The sequence below is a fragment of the Chlamydotis macqueenii genome, chromosome 1 (assembly GCF_036417535.1).
Source record: "Chlamydotis macqueenii isolate bChlMac1 chromosome 1, bChlMac1.mat, whole genome shotgun sequence".
Lineage (NCBI taxonomy): Eukaryota > Metazoa > Chordata > Aves > Otidiformes > Otididae > Chlamydotis > Chlamydotis macqueenii.
In genome coordinates this window covers 151,656,805-151,683,449 of record NC_141556.1, presented here as the reverse complement: position 1 = coordinate 151,683,449, position 26,645 = coordinate 151,656,805, and the positions used below count along the sequence as shown (strand labels likewise).

At 39.3% G+C, this 26,645-nt stretch overlaps 1 protein-coding gene across 4 annotated transcripts in view; it reads left to right on the top strand.

The window, feature by feature from the left end:
- Window positions 1–2,141: 2,141 nt before the first annotated feature.
- The window catches only part of MCF2L (MCF.2 cell line derived transforming sequence like), a 155,357-nt gene continuing 130,853 nt past the window's right edge, over window positions 2,142–26,645 (top strand). For 2 of the 4 annotated variants that reach the window (XM_086770321.1, XM_086770296.1), the window contains exon 1: window positions 2,148–2,340. In XM_086770321.1, the coding sequence (XP_086626447.1) occupies window positions 2,163–2,340 (178 nt within the window). In that variant the 5' untranslated portion in view covers window positions 2,148–2,162. Of the gene's footprint in view, window positions 2,341–14,425; window positions 14,490–26,645 lie in introns of those variants that run through there. The other 2 variants (XM_086770287.1, XM_086770304.1) reach the window with 2 other exon arrangements.

The following is a 26,645-nucleotide window of genomic DNA, read 5'->3' as shown; positions in this document are numbered from 1 at the left end:
GGGAAAAACTCCTTGAAGTTTCTGGGATTTTTGTCTCTGCCCCAGTTCTTGGGGTAAAAAGGAGAAGTTCTGGACAAGAAGACTTTAAACTTTGCTAAGCGGCTTTAAGAAGAAAAATCCATTTATTTAATTTCTTATATGTAAGTGTAATTGAAGGAACGCCCCTTGCTCCCACAGAACTAAAAAAAAAAAAAAATTGAAGTGCTATGAAATGCTTCTTTGATTAAAAACCCTGAGCATGTCCTGGTTTAGGTGCCTGTGTGTGCATGTGGCACGTCAGTTGCAGAGACAGATGCAGCTTAAAAGTAGATACTACGTGCTACATATATTACTTACAAGCAGCATGCGCTTTACTGCTGCTGTAACTGTTTGCTGCTACCTATGTGACAAGGAGGACGTGTGTACCGAACTTGTCTGGTTTGGCACCTGTGGAAAGAGTTGAGCGATTTGCTTTTAACTCCATTACCCTTCCTCTGACAAGCGTTGCCAAGCCTGAAATGTTTGGCAACAGGCAGAGGGAGAATTGAGAAAACTGGCAGTATATTGGCTAAAATAAACTAAGATTACTGTCTTTAAACCAGTAAGAAGATGCACCTTGAAGTAATATTTGAAGAATGTTTTATCTGTAAATCCTCTCTTCTGTTGAAGAGGTAACGTAACAAGTGACAGCGTGAGTACTTAATCCTTCATAGGTGATTAAATAGGGAGATTTGGTACTAAATAATGTGAGCTGGGGTTTTTTTTTTTTGCTGTTTGTTTTTAAATAGATAACCCTTTTATATCAAAAAGCTTTTTTTTTTAAATGACATTTACTGCATTTACTTTCTTCACACCTAGAAAACTGTCACCTTTAAATGTAACATAGAGGATCCCTACATGTATCGTTCTTGATATTCATGGTCTGGAGTGATGCTTTTACTCAGGCTGATCAGCAGCTAGAAACAGATGCTAGAAACACTTGAATGTGATGCTTGTGGAAATCATGCACCTCTCCCATATTCAAAAAGCATTACTTTTACCTGGAAGGATGTACATGTCTCCTTCTTGGCCTTGGCATTTTCCAGACAGGCTTGGAAAAGCTTGTTCAGATCCCTTGTGCTTGGAGTTTTGGGTCATTTTTTTGTTGCCTACAGGCCCTCTGGAGGAGAGTGGGAACAAACCCATCTCTGGATGATGTGCTAGCACTTTGCAAAATTCCCAAACACCATTTAGCAACTGCAAGTATTTAGAAAGCTCAAGCTGTTTCCCCATGTGGAAGAAATCTTTCACAGTTACTGGTGATTTAGTTATAATTTCAAGGAGGAGGTGATTTTCGTTTATGTAAAAGAATAAAAACGCTGTAGTTCTCTGGCATTTGCATATGTAAATTGAGAAACCTGCAAGTATTTAAGAACATGCTTGCTCTCTGACCTGTATGCACAACTAAGCTTGGTAATTAGCTCTATCTAGGCTAAGGGAACTGCTGCCCCTTTCTTCTGCTCAGGAAGAGGGCAGCTGCTGGGCACTGCGTCGGAAACCAAAGCAGCTCTTCTTCCTGCCACCTTTCCAGTGTCAAGGTTTCCTTCAGTTAATCTGTGTATGAAAATGTCCAACTGCAATTTCAGCCCCCCATATCATGGGAATCATATCGTCTTATTCTTAATTTATTTTATTCTTACATTATTTCACTTTTTGACAGTCCATGTTCTGGGGTGTTCTTTCACCTACTTAAACTGGGTTTCAGAGGGTACTTTTAAGAGAAATGTTCACTTGTTCTGCTGAAAATACACAGTGATATTGATGTTGGGTTTTTTTTTCCTTAATACAATTGTTACAAATATAACATGTAATTTGATATTTATATGTTGTTTGGATTTTTTTTTGTGATTAGGTCCCTGACCTTACAATATTTGAGAAACTACAGGGGACTCTTGAAGTTTTTATTTTGGGTACAATACTATGGATGGCTTTTATGAACTGCATATGATACCATAAATGGCTATTATTAACTGTGTATTTTTTCTTTAAATAAAATTGAAGATATGATAATCTGCATGAAACTGTCAACCTTAACATCATTTGAGCCTTTTCTTTCAAGTAGCTAGATTTTTTTTTTCTTTCTTCTTGCAGAAAATGATTTTCTGTTTGTTTTCAAATTTCAGAAATCCACTTACAGCATTTTCATGTCTGACTACTGGTATTGGAGGTTGATCCCATGCAAAGAAACTGGAAGCTGCAACTGTTTTGCGACAACCAACCAGTCTAATGAAGAGAAAGAAGAAGATACAAACCATCAGGTTGTGGTGTCAGATAGCATGCAGCTTGTTCAAGATAAGCAGGAGGTGCCAGAAAGCACAGCAGGTAGGAAAAAATATAGTATATTTTGAAAGCTGTCCAGCTGGCTGCCAGACTATGTTAAGAAGAGGACTGATGGCTCGAAGAATTTTAGCAATGGTGTCTCATCACTAGTAATGAGAGTAGGCCAGGGAGCTCAAATAAAGGAATAGCTGAGTATTCACTTGGAGGAGAGTGATGTCACCACAAAACTAAGCATTTAATAGCAGCCAGTGAAGAGTGAAGACCTTTACTCTGGAGGACTGATGCTTGTTATAAGAAATTAAAATAATTCCATAAATTAATTGATTAGCAAAAAATAGTCGTCCCAGAGAAACCTGACCTACCTTCTTACAGTTGTAAAATCGTATTCTAGAGAAACCGCTGAGAAGCAAGTACAATATACCTCTGCACCTTACCACATTGCTTTTGTTGCTGTGGTCCATAAACAGAAAACCATAGTGAATGCTAGTTTGTTGTTACAGGGGTTAAGAATACTTTTTTTTTTCCTGTACTATCTGATCTTATTTACCCATGCAGGAAGCTGTTGCATTCATATATGAAGTATGTGATCTTTGCCTTGGTACTAATGCAGATGAACTATAATTCTATAATTTGATTAGCAATTGCATCTGATAGCAGTTGGTTTTTATCAACACATCTTAATTTCATTTTCTTAAGTAAATTTTAAAAAAGTCTACCAGGTAATTAGAAAATATCTGCACATATTCATACAAACCTGTCTAGCTGGAAAATGGTTCAAAACCAGAAAGGTAAAATTAGCTAAAATGCAGTTTTGCATTTAATAGACAATTTCAGTGCAGGATACGGTTCCTTTGCAATAAAAGAAAAAATCTCATAGTTTCAGCCTGGATGAGTTCATGATGTTGGTGGTACTACAGAAAAATTCATATTCTGCTATGGCTTAACACAAGTAGTATATGAGTAATAATTTTAATCATGTACTAGTGAGGTCTCAGCCAGAATATGAGGTTTCTTTTGAGAGCAACAAGGAAAGATGGAAAAAACCCAAACCAAAACAAAAAAAAAACCAAGACAAACCCTGCAGAAATTCCAGAGGAGGATATCAGGATTGGTCAAAAATTTCCAAAATTTGATTTCTGTGGAAATAAGAAGGATGTATCTAGACTACAAGAGAAAACAGAATGGAGGGCACGCATGTTCTGACCTTCTAGTGGAGATCTTAGTAAGTTCTGGAAGAAGGTGGACCTTTGCTTGCTTTAATTTTCTTACTGTCCATATCTAATAGAATAAGGACAAGAAAATAGAGTCTGTATTTCTGCAGAGAAGACTTAGACTTAGTTGCGGGGACTGTCAGACAGATGACTTAAAGAGCTTGCACAGTCTTTAGCCTATTCTTAATGAAATCTTCAGTGAAATGAGCCACTGCTGGAGGTGAGCTAGGTGTATCTGGTTCCATCTCAATGCTTTGAGCTAGGCTAAGATTTCAATGTTTGTTTGTTTTTTTAGTATGGTGCTTGTGTAATAGAAAAAGAAACAAACAAGTCCTGGGAAGGAAGGCCTGGAGTATGAAGTCAGAGGAAAGGTAGTTCTGTCTTGTGTCGTCTGGAGGATTTAAAATGGGAAATTGCTACTCTTCCTCTCCATAAATTCAGGGGAGAGCTGTGTTAGGTTCAGACTAAGGTACATGTGTATTCTCTGTTGATATAACAGTGAATCAATGGTTGACTGGTTGATCTACAAAGGAATTTCAGTAAGCAGCACAGATCAGAATGAAATCAAGGCAGACCAGGAACTGAGTGGATATTAATGCTTCATAGATATGTGAATAACCTGCACCTGCACATTTGGCTATGTTAATTTTACCTTTTAGCTGTGGCTGCTGTCCTTCAGTCACTGAAGTCCATGCGAAAGGAATACATATTTAGTGAAAAAATTTCTGGACTAAGTTTCCTGGACCAAGATGTAGCAGATTTTTCATTGAGGATTACATCCATGCCTGGCTTGACAGCTGAATTGCAAGCTGTTAATCAAAACTGAAAAGCACCTGATAATACTCTTTATGCTTGAAAAAAAATGGAATGTAGGGTTTTTTTTAAAAAAAATAAAACATTTGTTATCTTTCGACTTGATGAAGAGACCAGTGTTTAGATTGAGAAAGGAGCTTCCGCAGACCTAGGCATGAGAAACTGAGTTGCAGATAATTTTCTGGTAAAGTTATTAAACTTTAAAACTGAGTTCAGTATGAAAGCTCTTTCTGTGTCATAACTAATACTGTTGCTACTATCAGGGATTAATGAATCTTTGGCCATTTTATTCTAAAGAGAATCTACTTTGAAAAAAACTACAGCAACGTAATATGGTGAATATTTAAAATGGGCAGTTTGTACGTTGGGTATATGGTGGGATGAGCAGTTGTTTTTCTCTAGTTCTAATACTTGTTCAAATATTTATTTCAGGAGAAGAAGCAAGTATTTTTGTGGTTGGTAAAGAAAGCCATAGTACCTCGTTCTGTGAAGCTAAGCCTTATAGTCTTCTGGTGGGAAAAGGCAGAAAGAGAAATGCTGCTGTGGAAAATAAGCTCTAGCGATGTTGTTGGAGTCTTTTCCCTTCTCTATTTTTGGCTTCTGTAAGCAAATGTGAGGAGTCTTAGTCTCTTATGCAAACTAATAACACTGTTGGATGGAGAGCATCTTGCTGCTCTTCTTAGTTAAACCATATGTTGCTGTTGCTGAAGTTTTAACGCCTGGGTTCCCTCCCCCTCCCCAGGAACTCATCTGCTATTGATACTGTATTAATAGCACTATTTTTACTGCCATGTTTTCCTAGAAGTTATAATTAAGATCAGGTCTTCATTGTGTCTATGAGTTTACGCACTTTTGCTTGAGAACATGTTGCATCTTGGAAGGCTTAAAAGCCTCGCTTGAAAGCAATAGATGAAGAAGGATGCAAAATTCAGCTTGAGGCAGCGCACAACCGAGACGGAAGCATGATAAGGTCTGACCAACTTCTGTGTGCTATTGCCTCGTTTCAAATTGTGTTTGTGGTACATCTGTCCCCCTCTTGTATTCAGAAGAGGCTGGAAAATAAGAAGATTGTGGAGAAGGAATGGAGGCATGGAAGACAGTAATGAGTCTTAAAAAAAAAAAAATAAAATCCAATATTTCTGTAATTTCTCAGTGCCTGTTATGTTATTCTACCTGGTTGGGGCTGGACTTCAGGAGTGTTGTGCTTGAAGGCCTGTTTACATAACAACAACAGTTTTTTTGAATGGGACTTTTCTGCTCTGGAGATGGTCCTCTTCAAATGGTTGACACCTTTTGTTTTGTTTTGGTTTTTTGTTTTTTTTTTTTTCCCTGTTTTGTTCAGATCTGTTTGGAATATAATCTTTTAATGCAGGGTTTTTTTAGCCTCCTGCCACAATGCTAAAGCGATAGGGAAGCGGGGGAAACGTTTTGTGGTATCAAGATTTGTTAGTGGGACATCTTGGGAAGTGTAATTGCTGATGTTGTAGCAAGCAGCCATGAGGGTGCTACAGTCAAAGCTTTTACAAAAGGAAGGGAACTATCGTCACTTGCCTGAGTTTTGAGGAATCCAAGGATCACAGGTGACTGACTGAAGTCTGAATTCCGTGTCCCTGGTCCAAACTTAACTTAGAAGACATACTTCATGAGTAGAAATCTTTTTAAACCATTTTAAATTATAAAATGGCTTTTTACCATTTTACGTGATTGTTAGGATTTTTGCATGAGATATATAGGCAGCTGAAAAGACAGCTGAGTGACTGTGTGATGTGCCAATTCTAACACTTGTAACAGTGCTGCAGAACGCACCATCAGCTGTGGCACTCACAGGCACCTGAAATGCTCATCTCTTACATTCACATGCTCTTGGAAAGAAATATGCTTGGTATCATTTCAAAATGTTAAATTGCATTGGTTTTCCATACATAAGCACCTTTTAGGCACTACTCAATGGCATTACTGAAGCTGAGAGTTTTGATTGAATTGTATACCTGCTACAACATCACTGTCTGGAACAGCGTGGTTAGGTGACATTATCAAGACCTCTGATCACCTGTACCAGAGCGGGGAAAAAACCCAACACGCTGTCTCTTAAACACCTGTACATTCTGGTAACTCCGATTTACTTTGAACCCAGCGTATAACTTCAGTTACACTCATGAGCCCCTTGCTCCCACCAGTCACAACTGTAAAAATACGAGATTTCAGTAGTAACGTGAGGGAAACATTGTAGACATTCATTGTTATAATTATTATACTGTTTCAAAGTAAGTGACTTTTCAGAAAAACAACAGGTAATACTGTTTGGATCAAGTCCATTCTAATCTTTGATGGCTACAAATACCATTTAAAAATCTTAAAACATAAGAAAGAAGAAACTTAAGAAACTTAAAATGATGTCTTAGAAGCTGCTTTTATTGGTAACTAGAAGAGTGCCAGGATTAGTCCAGTGCATTTAGGGGGAGAAATCCTCCATTTATGCAATATATTTGTCAGGTTCCTTGATTCTTGTAACTTTTTTATATTCTCTAAGAAGATTTATCATACTCAATATCTCACAAGAATTTTAGTTTTAATTTGCAAAGCTGTCTACATTACACCATACCACAAGTAACAACTTGATGAAAAGCTTTTTTCAAGGGATTACTTATAAACTAGATTAATACAGCTAGGGGGTATATGTAGAAAATAAGGCTATGAATATCATAACAAGTATTGTTGAAGAGGCTGTTGGCATACTAAAAAAAAAGTCAAGTTAAGACCAAAAGACAGTCGGAGATTTCTTCTGTGTTAGAATTCCATATGCAGCTGCAACAATACTGCTTTTTTTCATGGAAGTGACAACAACGTGCTGATGTCTGATCAGCATTGGTACATCTTCTGTGGAATGAAGATGGCATTATAGGCTGCTCAGCCTGTCCGTGCAGATGCTAAATAGTCCATGACCTTTTTGGTTTTAAAAAGAAGCCAAGTAGGGCAGGAGTCCCTAAGCTGTAATGCACAAGCCACTTAGTGATACACGATCCAGCACAGAGCTGGGAGCTATTGCTGTCCCTGGTGGTAACTGTCGTAATGCTCAAGGAGGGGGAGACTTAGGATTTATTTTCGTTTTTTATGAACAGACTATGTACGGACTGGGATCACCGTAACTGTTGTCAGACAAAAGTATTTGTTTTGCTGTATGCTTTTCTTTGGCTGCTTGGTGGCAGTGGGTTGTCCCTAAAGGACTGCCTGGATTTTACTGTGGGAGCTTTTAAGTGTATCCATGCTGAGCTTTCTGTTTGGTACTAGTAGTTTGTTTGACTTGAAGTGTGTGTCTCAGTAAGATACAGCAAATATTATGTGTGCACAATAAGCACTTCTCAGTATTTGAGGCTATTTGCTTACAGTGGAACTCAGTTTTATAAACAAATGTCTTTTCAGACCTGTTCATTTACTGGCCACTGTAGGACTGCTATCAGCCTCAGCACGTGCTGATGAGCCAATGTTTTTATGTGTTAGTTGAAAAAGCTGCTTTTTATTAAAACTGAATTTCTACTGAAGGAATGTGGCAAATTCTTATGAGTTTAGCTTCGCAAAATGAGACATATTTAAAGCCAGTTGGAATAATCTATCTAACAATATGGAAAAGAAAACCTTTGCATGGTGAATCTCATCTGTACTGTGTTGCTGCTGTGAGTAATAGAGCAATAAAATCCCAGCTTGATTAAAATCAGTAGGAGTCTTGTCAGGATTTTCGTCTTAAGACTTTTAAGCTATGGAGGTTAACCAGCCTCTTAAACGAAATTAATATTAAACATCTTACTCTAATTCCTTCTTTCCTGGGAATTACAACAAATGTGGAATACATAAAAATAACTTCTTGTTCAGCTAGCAGCATTCGGTTAAAGAACTTAGAGCAGAAAAGCCCCATTAGTGTAAAAAGGCATTGCCAGCTAAAAATGAGCTATGGAGAGGTATTTCAGTAATGTCAGCAATAAAATTCAGAGTGTGTGTATGTATATGTGCACATACATATCTGTAATTCAGTGCCACACTTGATGCATTTTTGGTTCAAGTGGTGTTCGCTTTCCTGCCTTCTCTTTCTCTCTCTCTCTCTCTCTCTCTCCCCACCCCATCCCCCCCCCCCCCCTGCTGTTTTTTAACCACATGCTAAGATAAAGTTGAGGAACCTATGCTACCCTCTGCAGCTACAGTGAAGGCACGAAAGCATATTTAATTTTTTCTTCCAAGTTCCCTGAACCCAGTTAGGAAAGATTTTAGGGAGCTATTCCGAGTACTGTGTGCTGCAGTGGCTTATACTGATCCATCACAACTTTTAATGGTGTATTAGGGGCACTGGAAATACCTTTGCTGCATTGTTGCACTTCCTTCTACTTTTTCCCTGTTTTCTGTTGTAATAAGCAGCCCAGCCACAGCATGTGTTATTTTTCCCTTTCTATTCTCCCATTTCCTAGAGAGTATTTTGCTTTTCAGAAAGAGTTTGGCTGAGGTTCCCTGGTAGCTGTGAGATCACGTGAACCTGGGAGGTATAGCTGGAGTTCTGCCAGCCTGACTGCCTTCGTTTCGCCGCCTGTTCCGTGCTTGGAGAGCTCCTTGCCGAGGGAGAGGCAAACACCAACCCTCTGTACAAAGAAACGAGGACTTTTAAAGATTAAGCTAGGGGGAATCTATACCTGCTTTGTTCTGCGAGGTGCTGCAGAACACTTTCACGGTAAGATGTGATGCATGCAAACTGAAACTTGGAGTTACCTCACACAGTGGTATTTTTATGTTGTGTAGGGAGGTATGAAATTCTTCTTTAGCAACACTAAGCTAGTGAAAGTTAATACAATTTCTTGGCTCTATATATTTTAATATTATGTAGTTGTAGATATCCTTTTGTTTATAATCTACTTGAAATATATAACCATTTAATGAGAAGAAAAAGCAATAACATTGTTTAATATGAAAAATAATATCTTTTGTGATACCTCTGAATGTAATGAATCTTTCTCTTTTGATTTAAGTCATGTTTCAGTTTTCAGATATTCTTATGCCAGGTGAAACATTAGATACTTGCTGAAACTAAAGTAGGAAGGCTTTGTCAATTCTGTTTAGTCCCTGACATGAGTACCTTTGTGCTTTTGGTGCCTCAGGTGGCTCCAAAGAAATTGGAAAAGTGCCTCAGCAGCAGTCTAATTGAAATTCAGGAGGGGTTACATGTCTAACCTGATTAGGCATTCTGTAAATCCCATTTTTCTGCATCTGCAGGCAGTGGATATCCTTGTAAATCTACTTGATTGTAATATCTGAACAGGAAAAAAACCTCTTCTATTATAGAAGCTGGCTTATTCTTCTGACAGCGTAGTGCATGACCTTAGACATCTCATGCCTCTGATGTGCCCCTTGTAATGAAGAGCAGTCGCATGGCAAGTTTAGAGTTCTTCCTTGCTTGTTGCCGCCTCTGCTTCTGTAACAGCAGACTGCTCGCTGGATTTGGCACTCATTCCTAAGGCCATGAAGGTGGAGAAGTTGTGAATGTAAACATTGGGTCTTGCATAGGTGCAATGGAAACCGTCTGCGCTACGAGGTTTCACATGCTGCCTTGATATCATTTCGGCATCACCTGCACATCTGTAGCGCAAAAAGCAGTGGGTTAGATTGACTCACTGGCTTCCAGCTGGACTGTTTGTCATGGAAATTAATTGCTTTGCCTCTGTTCTGGCCAATACCCAGATTAGATGATGGGTTCAGTTGTTTCCTCTGGCACTGAGGAATTACTCAGGGCTGTTTCATGCAAATGCACGAATTTGCTGGGGTTAATCAGTGCACCCTATTTGCATGTTTAGAAAGTCAAATCACCACTACATAGGAAGAGGGAGCTTTAATAACTGAAATATTGGAAAATAATGAAATAAATTATTTAAGGCTTTGGGTTTTCTTTTTTCCAAGTCTATTTTTGCATTTTGCTGTAGCTACAACAGGTATTTCTGTCCACAAGTAAGGTGCATAGACATCTTCCTGCCATTGAAAATAGACAACTCCCTAGGAACTCTTTTTGTTCATTATTCACAGGTACAAACTGCAGACTAGATGCATGCTGATATGGCTGGCTTTCTTTGCTGTTGAAAATTGTGCTGGTTTAGAGTTGACTGGAATTGGTTAAATGGCAAGCAGGCAAAGGAAAACCTTTTCCTCCAGCTAGATGCTACTGTGTTTGTTTTAATTGCTAGAGGCTAGAGAGTTTATTTAATTTGGACATGCAATTTCAGTTACTTAGGGAGCAGTTTAATTTTCTCAGCTCAGCTTGTCAGATCTGCTTACCTCTATTTATTGATCATGAGGTACATTAGAAAAAATTGTGATTCTTTAAAATCATTTGTTGCACATAATTAGATTATTGCTTGTAATCTTAAAATGTCATCTAAACTAATTATTGAACAGATTCATATATTTTCCATTGGCCATTACTAAACAACCTTTTTTATAGAGAGGAGGGAAATAAATTTGCTATTACATCTTGAGTCTGTCAGTTTAAGCTTTCTGCTGTCAAATTTGTGTGACCTGTTTTGCAAAGGCTTACCTGGGGAAATGTACTTTTGCTAATTACTAGAGTGTGGAGGGAGGGAGGGAAGGCTCTGTGGTAGCCCTGTGGCACGTGTGACTTGATCCAAGGGGGATCTTGGGGGAAAAACAGCTACACCGAAAATGATGAACTGAGTGGAAAATAAGCTTCCTGGGATTAACTGCTGCCAAGGAGACCTGTCCAAAAGGTGAAGGTTCCAGAGAAACCGCATCAATGTTGCTTTTGCTGAAGTTTCTGTGAGGTGGGGAGCAGGTGCTTGAAAAAACAGGCAGTCTTGCCAGCAGCTTCTGTTTCCAGTAAGGTGTGTGGATACATGCATGAGGTTGTGTAAGTGCAGAGAAGGTATTGGGGACCTCTGTAATGCCATCAGGACTTGCCCAAAAAATCCAATTGGAACAAGACTGGTGGGACTAGAAGCAGTCAGCTCTCTTAATGATGCCTAAAGTCCTCTTCACTAGCACTCTATCTGCTAAGGAGAGGTTTTTTTTTTTTTCCAGGAGAAATCCTAGAAGTCTCTTTTCCCGCATGGGCAGGGATTGCAGTCAAAGGAGTAGGGGAAAAGTACCGCAAAAAGGCCCCATTACACATGTTAAGGAAGCTGGTTTACCCCCACCTCCCCCCTTATTGCTTATTTTGAGAAACACCTTTCATTTCAGAACATATACTATATGTTGTAGAATCATACTGTATATTGAAATTTTCTGTTCCATCTGTGTGCTGTAGTGTGCTTTTCTATAATTTCAACTCTGAGCAATAATATGATGTGGTGTATTGCATTCCCTGGCATATTTCATTCCATAGAAATCCTCTATGCCTGCCCTTTTCACTGTTGCAAAACACATTTACATAGGAAGGCTATAAATTGGGTTCTTGAAGGTATCACAATAGCGTATGTGTGCGCAGCCAGGACTGGTCCCAAAGGGAGCTGCTGGGTTATTTTCCCGTTTTACCAACTGGTGGGGCTCCAGCAGAGCTGCTGGGCTGGCTTTTGTTCACTGTGCTACAAAGGAAAAGGCTCACCAACAGCGTACGGGAGAGAACAGTGCCGATGTTCGGGGGACTTTAGTAACATTTAGGTGTTTAGGTCAAAAGGATGTCCCTCATTCTCTTTGTAATTCTTTTAGTAATTTCTTTGGTGAGGATTGAGCTACCTGGTGTTGATGGCTCCCATTGACTTTGCCCAGAGCTGGTGCCTTCTTGAGAAGGCTGTATGCAGTTTGGTGCGTGCCGTGCTCTTGAGCTGCTACCTGTGCCCAGAATGCTGAACTTCTCAAAAGGTAGGATGGTCAGCTTTAAGCAGGCTGGACACGGAGGCATTGGGGTTCCCAACACATCATAGTGAATTGGTAGGAGCACTTGCCCAGAAAAAGAGAGCGCTCTTTGGTTTCATCCTCAGCCCAGAGGGCAGGGTGGGTGCCCAGCTGAGCAGCTGCTGGGCTCTTCCTTGGTGAAGACACTGTCCTGAAGGAGTCAAGATTCACTTGACCAGAGAGAGTGGTAGCGAAGGGAAATTGGGTTCCCTGCTGAGGGAATGGAGGTCCTAACTTGTAAAATGGGAGTCTTGAGTTCTGCTCTCTATTTCCAGTAGCATTCATATCAAGTGATTATTTTAGATGTATGTAATGCATAATCCGTGCTTGGAGTAGGGATTCTGTTCTCATCTGATTGCGTTTTAAAAGAAGGATTGTGTAGATGTCGAAAGCCAGACAAGGGCTATGACTGTGAACCCTGACCGTGTGTGCCTTTCAGCAGGCAGATGAAACACCAGTCTCTGCAGAAAGAGGGCTGGAGCTGAGCTACCCCTCTGTTGTTGTCTTTGGGTTGCTTAGATGGAGCCTGCCAGAAATGTGGATTATCCTGTGTGTCTCACACAAGGCCTCAATTCTTCCTCTGCTCCATGTAAGGAATCTAGACCCCAGTAAATTTCATTATGGAAGGGACATGCTGGGTGTTATTAGGCTGAAATCCTTCGGGATTCTTGTTCTTAGCGTTTAATAGGTTCACATGTGATTATCTTGTTCTGCATGGAGTTTTGAAGAGCAACTGCTTGGTCTGATCTGGCTGGTTAGTAGTCACTGCTGTGTGGTTTGGTTGTTGTGTGTGTATTTTTTTGGGTTATTATTTTTTTTTAATCTGTGTAATTGTTTAACAAATAGGGAAAATAGATTTAAAGAGCAAAAGGGTGAATGATAAACCTCTTCGTTGCATGAACTTGAAGATTGCTTGAATACTTTCACTGGCAGATTTCCTGTCAAATGGATCTGTGAGCCCAGTGTATCTAATGTTCTTAGAAAATAGAATATAAATATTTTGTCTCCAAATGACAAGCAGAAGTCACTGCTATTCTTTTGTCTGTCTTTTTAATTGAGTTTATTTTCCTGTTGAAGGAGTCAGTAGAGAGCAAATGCAGAATTAAAAGTTTTATGTTCTTTTCAGTTCTGGTTTTGCAGTGACTGGGATGCCAATGTATCCAGAGACAGATGCTGTAAGTATTTTCTACTACTGTGCCTGGCCCCTTTAATCTCTTTTAAGAAATTGAATCTTGCCCTTCTGTGCCCAGTAGATGTTGCTGTTGAATCAGTAACACTGGAAGAGGACAAGGGGGGAAAAAAGCTTTCAGAGCTCAGAAGGTATGGTAAATATTCTAGTATCTTATCCAGAGAAAAGAGGCCTAGGTTTTTTTTTTTTTTTTTTTAAATGCAGTGACCATACTGTTTACATTTATCTATATCAGCTTGGAAATCTGCAGCATAAATCAGAACTAAGCATTGTGTGTGTAACTTTTGAGTTACAGGTTTTATGTCCTGTGGAAGAACTGCAGGGAAAGTGAATATTCTACCCTGCATCTCTGTTTTGGTTTTAGTAAATATTTATATTTTGTACTCTCAGACTAAGAAGCATAAATTGTGTCAGTGATGGTAATATCTCTATAGTGCAATACAATTGTGCAAAGCTGTGCCGTATGGTAAGAATAGTCATTCCTATAGCCCCTCCAAGTCAGCGTTGTTCCTTGGAAGCTGGGGCCTTGCAGAGTTGTTGGAGCACCTTTTAGGACGAAAGCTCATGATACAGGGTGGGTTTGGCCCACTTTTATCAAAGGAGGCAAAGTAGAGGAGGCAGGTCACGTTATCCTTTCAGTCTCATCATGCAAAGAGGAAAAACATTTAGAGGTGGCGTGCTTCCTTTAACAACACCTGTTCAGTAAGATTATGTGTCGAGAAGGTTCCTTTTTGTTTTTATTTTTTAAGTGCAGTCTAGTCTTCTAACAGACTTTGAGGAATATTTTGTTATTGATCAGAAAAAATGTGTGAATATAATATTGAGTAAATGAGTAATCTCACTGCTGAATTTTCGTTCCCTGTTCTATGGGAAAACATCTGCAGCTATTGGTTTCCTTGGAAACAAATTCACTGCAAAAGCTAAATGCACTGCACAGAGCCTGTCAATTTTGATGCATTTGAGAAGAGTTTAACATGCACACTTGGACCTGTTTACTATATTTGCTTCTTAAATGCTATGTCATTTATGCTATTCTCACATTAAACACTTGATCAAAGGAGATGTGCAACATGCTTTGGATTTCGGACAGAACAACAAGAAAGGTTGGTATTTACAAGCCTAAACATGGACAGTGTGTGTGTGTGTGTGTCTAAAATATGTATTTACTTACAGACAGCATCTAGCTTTCTAAACGCTTATTTTTAACCTCTTGCCTTTTAAAGCTCCGTGCTATTGTGTGCGTGTGCATATTGTTGCAGTCTTAGCTGTTTTTTGGAGTTGAGGATCAGACAGCTGCTGAAAGGAATTGCTGGTACATTTGCCTCCTAATAGGATTTTGGCAGGACATTGGTTTTATTTGAGTTTATTTAATTAATTCAATATGGGATACATGTATGTGTTCTCACAGATTAGCACTCTTGTTCTGGCTGTGAGAGGAGTATGATTTCATATATTGTGTTAGAAGATTTTAGTGATGCTTATGATTAGCTTCAGCTGTTCGAGCCAAAAGCAAATCTGTGCAACAGTGTGGTGCTGTAATTAATCAGGTAGAACTAATTTAAAACTTACTTGTGTTGTTGTACTTTAAGAAAGATGAGCTCTGTTAAGCAAGTATTGCGAAAGAATTAGATTCGTTTTTGGCAGGTATGTTTAACATAGCTTCATGCGTGTACCTGGGTAACAAATACATGAGGTACAAGTCACATTTGTGACTGTCTTTCTGTTAGTGAAGCTGTTTCCCATATAAACTGGAAAAATAATATACAGTACTGAGAAGAACTACACTGCATAGGAAAAACACTTTTAACACGTGTTGACAAAGCATTGGCTGTAGCTTGTCAAATATTATAGAGACATGTGGCAGTGATTCCATGGTGGGATTGCCTGCTAAAATAGGCTTTAAAATGTTTCATAAACTCCATTTCTTCTCTAAAAGGAGGCAACTGTTCACATGAAATATGTATAAAGTTTAGACTCTAGGCCCCTTGCATTTGGCAATGAATGCATTTGGCATTCATGAGTATTAAAAAAACCTTTGAATCTGAGACCTTACTGTGTTCCCCCCATAGATAATGTTGCCTGTCATTGCTGAGGTATATCTTTTTAAAGAATTTTCTCTCTAGAATGGACTTGAAGTTTTCATGGAATTTAATTGCTTTGGGTGCTGTAAGTGACTAATACTACATTAGAATAGTCCATGTGCTCTGTGGATACGATCTGAGCCTGTTTGGGGATTGAGGAGGTGGGCACAGCAGGCAGATACTGTCTTTTCCGTGAGAAAATAGTCTTTAAATATTCTTTTGTAGATGTCAGGGTGAGAGGAAGGAAAGTAGAGTGAAATAATTATTTGTATGTCAGCTGTTATTCATTATTTGTCTTCCGAATCCTATCCTACCCCTACTTATTGCCTCTACACATTTAAAAACCTAGAAAATTAATACAAAAATATTTATTCTATTGTAAAGCAAACAGTGCAGTTCCTTGAACAGCATGCTGCCTAATCCCATGAAAGCAATAAAATTCAAGTTAAAACATCTAATAGCATAACTACTACTACTTTTAGGGACCTGTTTTCCTGAAGCCCACTACCACATCACTGCTAATTCTGACGCATCCCATTCGCACATACATGTGACAGTGAAGAGGAATCTGGTATTTAGAAAGATGAAGTAGGATAAGAATTTTTACAGGTAACATTGTGCTTTTGGATAGATAAAGAATATTTAACTTCTGTATTTGATAACATTATTTCAAACATTATTTGCTAGGTTGTTTATTTTTATGCATTTCTTTAGTTTTACCCAGTAGAACCCTCCAGCCAAATTTACTTAGTGATTTTGCTTTTGTAGCAGGTGATCCCAGCAATGGCAGATACAACTGTACCAATAACCACAGATGCAAAGGTGACTATTACCTTAATGTTTCTCTGAAGGGTTAGTCAGGATCTTGGAGGATGTAAATGGCTCTTATGGGGATGCTAATGCAGATCAGCCTGCAGGGACCAAAGAGGCTTTCCCTTTCATGTGTGTTGGTGTGCTATAGCTAAGGTTTCAAGTCAGGCCCTCCAGTGCATGGTATCTGGCATCCCCAAGCTTCCTCTGTATGCCACTCTTCGGAATCACAGCTTTTAAATTGCATTTCATAATTCTCCCCTCCCTGTTCTCTCTGCTGCTCATCTGTGCTCTGCATTGACAGCATTCGGCTCTGAAAATGCTCTTCCTCTTGAATACGCAAGTGGGAATGGTGAAGAGGATCCAAATGTTCTCCTTCAGAGATTCAGGCATTGCCATGAAGTATACAGGAACATGATTGGACACTGGTCCATTTTACATCTGCTGTCTTGAAAGGGGGCATATAGCACCATAACTCTCTTTCCTTGAAGTCCTTTCCAGGCCTAACATCCTGACAATAATAATACAGAAGCATTGTGTGCTATGACAAATAAATGACCACATCCAATGAAATAGTGTGAGATGCTGTCGGATAGATTAATGTATTTTTCCTTTACTTTCTTGGAAATTTTTGTGTACTTCTGAATTTTTTTATGATGTCATATTTTTTTTCAATGTTGTCGTAAATAACACCTGACTGGACCTGAACCAAAACCAGCATTGTAGATATGCCCTTTGAATCAGCACATCCAAGTTGTACAGCTGTGTTTAATAGGCATTCAGCTCTTGAGCTTTTGGGGGAACTCTGTGCTGCAGTTCAGTTTGATGTGGTCGTTACATCTGATGAGTAAACACAGATGGGTAAGTGGCAGAAGTGTGGGACAAGATGGCACTGATGTTCTGCTGAGTCTCTAGGGGGGGAGCTGGCAGCTGAAGGATTGAGTAAATGAAAATGACTGGTTAAAACTGGTCTCATAAAGAGAGGAGCTCTGAGAGCACAACTTTGCAGAAAGAAACTTGAAGAACTTGAGAAACGGCAAGAGTACAGAACCTGAATTTTTGTGGAAACCTCCCTTCAAACTTTGTTTAGGTCTCATAAAACATTATATGACTCAATGGACAACAGAATACAGTGCAAGAACAGCTTGATTACAAAGCAACTGTTGAGAATACCAGTGTTGAAGATATTTTGGTACACCAGTTTGTGCATCCTGGAGGTTATTAGTTGCCAATAACTGTGCAGCTGACCTGACAGCACTATGTAGTGTTAGAAACAAATATGTCTCATGAGTCTGAATAAGAAATGGTGTACTGCACTCAGGGGATAAGTCTCTTCATGAGCCTGTCCCTCTGTTAACCTTTGTGGATTTATGGAGCCAGCTCTTGGTTGCGATTGTGATCGACTCAACTCAAAAGATATTTTTTTAAGTATCCAGACATTGTAAAGCTTAAAGAAAATTGAAATTGAAGCCCATGCAACCTCTTATGTGTAACAGATGGTTTGTCAAAAAGCACTTCTTTTTACTGCATTGTACATGCAAAGAAAGTGAAAATAAACAGCATTGCATTAAGCTTGTCACTGACAAAAGAATCAATTGGTATGGATTGGAAATAGCTGTAAGAGTGAAGGATGGGAAATAAGAAAAAGCAACAGCAGTACATAATCAAAGTAACAAGAAAATGTATATATGCGTGCTTACATTTTTCTTTCAAAAACGGTAACTACTCAGGACTGTGGTCCTTCAAGAAAACTAACAGCAGTACTTTCAGAAGGCTATTAAAGCAAAAATTCAATCTTTCTGTTCCAGGAAAGCATGAAATGGTGGTTTGGATGTAGCTTATAATGTAAAGAAGCCTAGATGACATTTTTCGTTCTGACAGCTTTACCATAATGAAGGCAGAGAAACTGTAAAATGAGGAGCAGTCATTTTCCCTAATCTGCCAAGATATTGTGCAGACCAGCTCCCAGGAAAAATCAATTTAATTTGACTACTCAAAGTAGTGAAAGTAGTGTCTTCTGTGAAGAATATTAAATGGAAAAAAAAGATGGGATCTGTATATGTTTGCTATCTCATATTCTAATTTTAAAAAACCCCAAATCATTGTGAACTGGACATAGTGATTTTTGCTGGTCAGTAAATTAAAAAATTGTAGTTGTCTGCGAAAGCCTTTTTTTCAGAGGAGTTTTTTTTCCACTATCTGGAATCTCCTGCCACTTTTGATGACATCTGAGCTGGTCTTTCTTTTCTGTATTAAGCATCCATCAACACAAATAACCAAACTATGAAAATAATGCTATTTTATTTACAGAGGATTGTATGCAGTAAAATAGATGGGGGGGAATTGGCCTGTTAAGGAAACATACACAGAGAAGTTTTCCAGCTCTGTTGTGAGAGACGCAAAGGCACCACTGAAGGACCTGCGGTGAGGGCAAGTGTTCTGCAGCAAGACTGAGATCTTGTTTGGGGCTTGGCCTCTTTGGCTGTGAGCTAAATGTCCTTGTGGTTGTTGGAAATTATTTTCCTATTCCTGGATACTTTTTGAGACTTCCTAAATTCTCCTGTCCTGCACCAAGAAAAAGCCAAGACTTTTGGTGGTGCTTGGGGTGCAGTCCAGGAGGGAGGCCAGCACCCGGGGCAGAACAGTAAGTAGCATTGGGGTGGCACACCTGCCGGAGGTGGGCAGCTCAGCCAGACCAGTCACAAACTGAATTTTCCCGTGTCCTCAGTCCATTCCCAGAATATTGCACCATTTCCCTTTCTGAAAAGGGAAAAGCTTTCTGTCACCCTAAAGCTCCAGTGAATGGTACACTTTGAAAGATGTGAAAGTGGAAAAGGGCAGTCAAATTTTAAGATATGACCCATTAAAAAGAAGTTCTGAATTAAAGTTGACATCCTTCTACTCTGTTCTCTATCTGTGATAAAATGTGTCAGCCTGTTCCTCAGGGGTAAGCACTTCAGTTTTACTTTGTGCAGTCAAATTAAATGGTCCTGGAAAAACCCTACTTTTTTATTTTGGATATTTTTTAGATTGCTGATTGTATATGAAATTAGCAATTACAAGTGACAGTTAAATGTCACATTTTGTTACGGAGTAATTTCCTGAGAATGTTTTAAATCAACCCTGACTCTTGAGTAGTAGACCTGCTAAACTTTTATGTGTGTGTGGCCAGTTCTTTTGAAACAGTGATTTTTACAAAGTGGGGCATGTAATAAAATTCGGGCTTTTCTTAGCACTCCAAATCTGAACACACAAAAATTGATTTATTTAAACTCTAATACTTTTTAGGAGTCCTCAAGTGTTTGAGCTTTGAAAAATATTGGACTGACTTTTTTTGGAGGAGAAATTAATTTTATGACACTTCACCCCGCATTCCCTTTGAAAAGAAAACTTCCATGACAAGAGAAAACAAAAAATGTGTTTTCTGGATTGATTTCATTTCTGCATTTAAATACAAAATACTAACTCTGATGGAGAATACCATCTCTGCAGCTAAACTCTACCACCTATTTAATTATCATAGTACCTTTCAATATCTTCTCTTTTAAAACAAAAACTCCCCGATTTCCAGGGTTTTTTTCTATGTATAAAGCACTGTGGTTTCATGTTTTTTAAGGGCTGGAGTACAGTTTCCCTTGTGTGGTCTTTCCTTTAATTATACATACCTGTGGCAGCATCCCAGTAACAGTGATACTTCATTTCTTTACATATTATTTCTGTTTGCAGCAAGTTCTTTCCCCACTCACCTGCATGCTTCCCATCTTTGATCTGCCTAATTTCCTACAGAAAGCACTCCCATTGTCTATAAAGACGTCTCCGTAAACTTAGAAAGGTAGGGTCTTACTTGGCATTGCACTGGCAAAAGGCAACATTTCATTCATTGCCGTACCTGCTTTTAGAGGAGTGCGGCTGCTGGCACATCTGGGTGGTTTAGCTCCTCAGACTGGAGAGGGAGAAAGGGCTGGAGCAGCGCTCAGCCGAGCAGGGGCAGTTCAAGGTGTTACACTGAATAAACTCTTTCAAGGCTGTTGGCTCTGCAGTGGTTCCTTAATCCTATGTGGCAAAAGAGGAGGATGAAGAAGAAAACTGCAGCTAGTGGGAAACCTGATGCTCTTTAGAAACACAGACGATCAGTGGAAGAGGTTCAAATGACATTTCATTCATTTGCAAGGGAGGCTGGGGAAAAAGAAGACCTTGCCTGTTATGCTGGGAAGTATTGATAATTTTGATCCGGTCAACTTTTTAAAGTTCATTCAGGCTGAAGAGCCTAACTCCAGAACTTCACAGAAGGAATGCCACTCTAGTGTAAAACTGAGATGCAGGATATGAAAGAAATGAATTATGGAAGAGTTAGTGGCTAAGCTAAGCTTTCAGAACTGATCTTAATATTTTAGTTTTTTTAAGGAGAGGCTAGATTGCAATCGGTAAGAGGGAAAGAAAGATGTTTAGGGAAGAAGACCGAAAGTACTGGGAGCTGGGCTGTAGCAAGACTGGGCTGAACTGGGGAAGAGACCATCAAATAGAAATGAGTATGTTGCATTTCATCCATCTCGTACTTCTCAGTCATGGGCCTGAGCAGTGGAAAGGAAGAGGAGCACCTATGTAGAAAGGAGGTGAGGGTGAAGCTTTTCTCCTACTGCTGAGTACTTAGTCCAGGTTCCACCTTGGCCTGGTCCCTGCGTGTGGCTAACGCACACCCCAGATGAGGGAGTGTGGAGAGCAGCTGCTGGGCCTTTTTTTTTCTGCATGGCACTTACTTTCTCAAAGGAAAATATTATGAAGGTTGATCTGACCCTGAGGACTCGATAGAGATTTGGTAAATTAATAGATTAGTAAAATAAGACATAGTTTTGCTGTAATTCCTCTATTAAATGCTCCTGCACGTTTGAAGGCTCTTTAGTCTGTGTTCCTATATGAACCTTGCCCATATGCTGGCTTTGTTCAAGTGTTTGAGTGTCAAGTTTTTAAGAAGAAAAAACTTTTACTTCTTTTTTTTTTTTTCCTTCCTGCATGTATTTGCAGGGTAATGACTTGTACAATGCAAAGTTCTCTGTATTCCTTGAGATGGTGAATCTAGGAACAATTTTCTCCTTGTGGAAGAGTGAGGTGTTGCCAAAACCAGAATACTGCCATTTCTGCTTATGAATCCCAGTTTCAAATCCCAGATGCTTTACATAATAAAGCCTAACTGGGCTGATTACCAAGAGGACTCAGTCATTCAGAAAAATAAAAGGGAAAAATCCCTTTGCTTCATGAAGGAAGAACTGGTGCCAAGAGGAGGCTGAGATGTTAAAAATGCATTTTCTGTTTGGATCTTTCATATCAACTGTCCTGTCTCCCCTTTCTTTCCCTTTTTATTTAAGGCTGGGGATCAGTATTGCTTTTGTGCAGTGGGTGCATGTGGCGGTTATTTGTAAGACCTGTGAGGACCTAGATTATGAAAACCACATTCGGTGGGTCCCTTCCCGCTCTGCAGGAGCCCAGCTTAGGTAAGTCTGACTACGTCTGCAGTGTCTTAGGACAGCGGTGGTGACGTGGATGCCTGTAGCTTCATTGCTTACGCAGTCTATAGAGTTTTCTAGAATGTGATGTTGGGGGCATCCAGAAAAGAGGGTGGCTGACTTGCCTGCCTAATGTTGATCACGTGATATTGCTAGAAAGCAGTATGGGATGTTTGGCACAGGATTCAGCTGCATAACCATCCATATGCTCTGCCCATTCCCTTTGCAGCACCAATGTGATAGGGCCCATGCAAAGTGTCAGGGAAACTTGTATGTGTTTTAATTTTTTTGTAGTCCTACTTTATATTCTATAAGCAGTATTTTTTCCACTGCAGCTGCTCTCAGGCTCTTAGAGAAAATAAGCTCCTATGGGTTAAAATGGAAGCTCTCTTGTGGATTAATAATTGATTAAAAAAAGAAATGGTGAGTTGCTTTAGGTGGTCAGTTTTCTACAGGTGGTGGGGAGTTACTGGTCAAGTAAATCTGGGTTTTCTACAGGAGCTACACCTATTCAGCATAATTCCAATGAGCCGGAAATGAAAAGGAAATGTGGAAAGACAGAATTTGCGATTATGTCAAATTATTCAGAATAGTGAAATTCAATGCTGAATGCAAACAGCTAGAGAATAAATTGGTTTGGCTAAGTAACTAAGTAGTAGGGTAGGTGAAATTAATTGTTTGTGCAGAGTGATACATGTGAGAAAAGACAACGCAATTTCCGACGCTAGCTGTACCCTCAGTAAGCGACCTTGACTGCTGGTGGGTAGTTCCCTGAAAACAGCAGCAGCTCAGTCAGCACTCAGTGTTGGTCCAAAAGGCAAACAGAGCATTGCAAACAGCTGAGAGGGAAACGGAGAACAACAAAATCCTTATGTCACTGGGTAATCTCTGCTGTGCCTGCTTCTTGAGTACCATGTCCAGTTTTGTTCGCTTTGTTAGAGGAGAATTAGGGTATGCGGAAGCATGGCGAAGGCGGTCAGAGGTATGGGGTTGCTTTTGTACAAATAGGAACTAATTAGTGTAGGAAATTTTCTGTCTGGAAAAAAGGCAATTGGAGGGGACATAACACCACCTCCAGTGGAAGTCTGTATAGTCATGAATGGCTTGGGGAAGTGAATACAGAGTGTTTATTTCCTGGGTTTTTTTTTTTCCACTGCTTCACAAAAGGCAAACTGGGGCACCCAGAAAAATTTCAGGAAGGTAGTTTAAACAAAAGCAGTTTTTCACACAGCACATCATTAAATTTTGGAGATCGAAGTAAAGCGAGCAGAGAAATCTTTAGGTATACTGTTGCAAGTATCTTTTGCTCAGGCAAAGCTCATTACGTGATTATATGTTAATGACTTAAGGTTACAGCTTTGATTCCTCACACAAGGATAGTTGTATGGTATTTCTGGAACATTTTCAAAATAGCTACAATTTCTTGAAAAACTAGGTAATGCTTTTTGGCTAGAGCCCTTTGAAAATAAGAGGGCTGTAATGCTGCTGTGTTTGAACAGGCTTTGCTGGAGACCGCAGCCAAAACCAGAGCAAAGTAGAGTACTGAAGGGAAAAAATAATGTGGTTGTGGCTTTCAAACCTAACAAAAGTTTAGAAAACAATAAATACAGACCTGCAGAAATCAAGTCAAATATTGCATCCATTTAGCCCTGAATGTTGATTAAATTCTGCAATACATTTACTCCTTGCTTATTATTTTTGCAGTTTCACTGAAAGAAACAGGAGTACAGGCTATTTAACAAAAATGTTTTCACTGTATTTTAAACATCTAAGAACTGAAAGGATGTGTGTTCCTCAAATTTCTCTGTAAAAGTATTTTTACACAATGCTGTGCTTCAGTATGAACTCGTCTGCTGCAGCAGGGGCTTGCCTGGGACTACTGAAGTTTTTTTGATAGAGATGATACATTAACAGGAGTTAAAAATCATAATTCCAGAAGCAGATTGAATTTTTCAGTAAAAACAATACATATACACGATAAAAATAATGACGTTTTACCTGAGAAGTGAAAACATCTTCTATTGTGTTTACAGACTCTCAGTGCTAGAACTGGACATCAGTCCTTTTAATCTCAAATTTTAATTTAGCGTGAGATGTGTGGGGATGAAGTGGCACATTTAACTCCCTAATATGATTATTGTGATGACCTGCGAAGGTGTGGGGCGTCAGGTACAAACTTCAAGAGAGCAAAAATTGCAGTAGCTTGTCCCTGAGCTGTACTGATGCTGTTATTTCCAGAACTGTTTTCATTCCCTAGGATCAGATACTGGTTTGATTTTTGTTGCAAGAAGGCTCAGTTGGCTGTTCTTATTAGGAGTTGATTTTAATTAGTTTAAAGGTCTGTTTCTTTACTCTGACTCAAGGTTATTCATGAAATCATGGATAATCTGGTTAGATTCCAGTTGCAAACCAGCAGGGATCCTAATCCCACATTCTCTGGTGAAGTATATTGAAAATACTGTATTTCTGTATCCTTCAGTAGAGAAACTTCACCTAAGCTCGTTACTGTATCACTCCAGAAATGGCTGCCAGATTTCCATGAATGGACATGATTCAACAAGTACATGATTACAAAAGAAAAGCCTTATTATAGGTAAACTAACTTTCAGCCTAGCTAACTGAAGCCTTTTTCTTTGGTGCACTGCTTGTCCGTTGCATGTTCTGGAGTTGTTTGAAGATGTAGAAAGTATAATATAAAGTGGCAGTGTTCGTATACCTGAGCTTTAACTAGCGTATTACAGTTCTCCATTCATTTTGCACAAGTATAAATAGATAATAATGTGCATGTGATCCTAAAAGTTGACTGGCTGATGTGATAGAATTGATCAATACATTTGTATCTTGCATTTCATTTGTTATTTCACTGAGAAAATGCCATGGAAAGATGGAGGTAGACTTAGATTAGATATTAGGAAAAAAAAATTTTACAATGTGAGTTGTAGAACACTGGAACAGGTTGCCCAGAGAGGTGGTGGATGCCCCATCCCTGGAAACATTCAAGGCCAGGTTGGATGAGGCTCTGAGCAACCTGATCTAGTCGGGGATGTCCCTGCTTCTTGCAGGGGGGTTGGACTAGATGACCTTTGAAGGTCCCTTCCAACCCAAACCATTCTATGATTCTATATGGGAGGCTTAAGCAGTTCGCTGATTCTCCAAGGAAAATCTGAAATTACTATTGAATTGAGGAAGGACACTCAAGGAAGACTAGCATCTTCTGCTCCCGTAGATGCTTGTGAATGAACATGTCTCCTGCACTTGCTGCACAGGGCAACAGTGTAACCTTACAAGTGAATTTTGCTGCTCCATATACGCTAACATGTTGTAGGCCTTTAACTTGCCGCAGTCAACAAGTCTCACTGACTTCCTGATGTATGGAGTTTCTTCCTGGGCTGTCTTTGGACACAGTATTCTGTGCTCAGCCTTTGTTTCAAAACAAGCCTCAGCTATCTGTGCACATCTGTGGACTTGCACACCTTTTCTAGTTCCTTTGCTCCTGCTTCACTGCCTGAATGGCCAGGGCCTGAGCTGGTAATCATGGTCTTGCTGCAGCTCACTTATTCCTTTGCAAATGCAATCTTAAATGACAGTTGTATATACAAAATGCTTTTTGCATATAAAGTGCCTATAGATGCTGTATTCCTATGGTAATACTTTGTTATGCAAAAGCTTGACTGGAGACTTAATTTTTTTTTCATTTCTATTATAGAGAAATGGAAATAGATATGACTCGAGTCATATATAATACATGGAGCTGCTGTAGGCCCACCATACTTGGAGTGGAAATGGTGTGGGATGTTTATAAATGAATTTTTAAATATGCTTTCACATAATTTTATTGGCAGAGGAAGCCCAGATAGATTGATTGGTCCTCTTAAAAACATTTTTTTTAGTTCGTGCCCTCCCTAATGTTATTGTTGAGAGTTATGAACAAGTCATCATAGGTATCCACATATTTTCCTAGGAGCGACTGCTGCTTTTCACCTGCTGTATGTAATCTGTAGAAAATAATCTTTATCCTAAACATCACAGTGCAGTGCTTTTAAGTGTATGGGAAAACATGCCTTTTTCTTTTAGCCATAGATAACCATTTATTTATTTTAATGGCTAAAATATAAGAGTACATTACTAAAACCAATAGGATGATTAGAAGACTGGAAAAATTCAGCTGATCATCAGCAAAACCATGCCAATAATGAGATTTTGTAGGCATTGAGATAATCTTAAAAAAAGGAAAGTTAAAAGCCTCATTGTTTGAAGCTTGTAAAATAGTCTGCATAAAATCACTGAAAATCAATATCGAGGAGCAGTGGTACAGAGAGGTACAGAGAGGCATTGTACGGCTTTCAGTCTTGTAGGATTTTCTGTATTCCTAAAAGTTTTCCAGCGGAGGTGTACCCTCTCTAGCAAATGGAAGTTTACTGGCTATTAGGCTTGCTTTTCCTAGTTACCTTCTGTAGAAGTTCTCTTATATAGTCTCCATACACCTTGTGGGGTCTGCAGATCCTGACACTAAAAACCTTTTGCCTAAGGTGGTAATACGGATTTTGTGGAAATCTGAATATCGTGGAGTTATGGAGACTGCTGGGGCACAACATTTAAGTGGTCAAACTTCTCCAAATAGTCCTGAAGATGGCTGTGGTTATTTCAGTGTTTAAAGAAAATTTGAAGTCCTCAGCCTTCAAAAATGACCATTTCAAACCAAACGTGAAAGCATCATGCGGGCTGGTGAGAGCAAATAGCCTTGGCGTTGTCAGCGGGAAGGCATTTTGCTCCACAGCTACTCACCCTGCAGCAAACTGGCAAGAAGGCAGAAAGGAGCCTGCCGTTCACATAAGCGTGAGGATGGGGTTTTCTGTGAGCTCCGGCT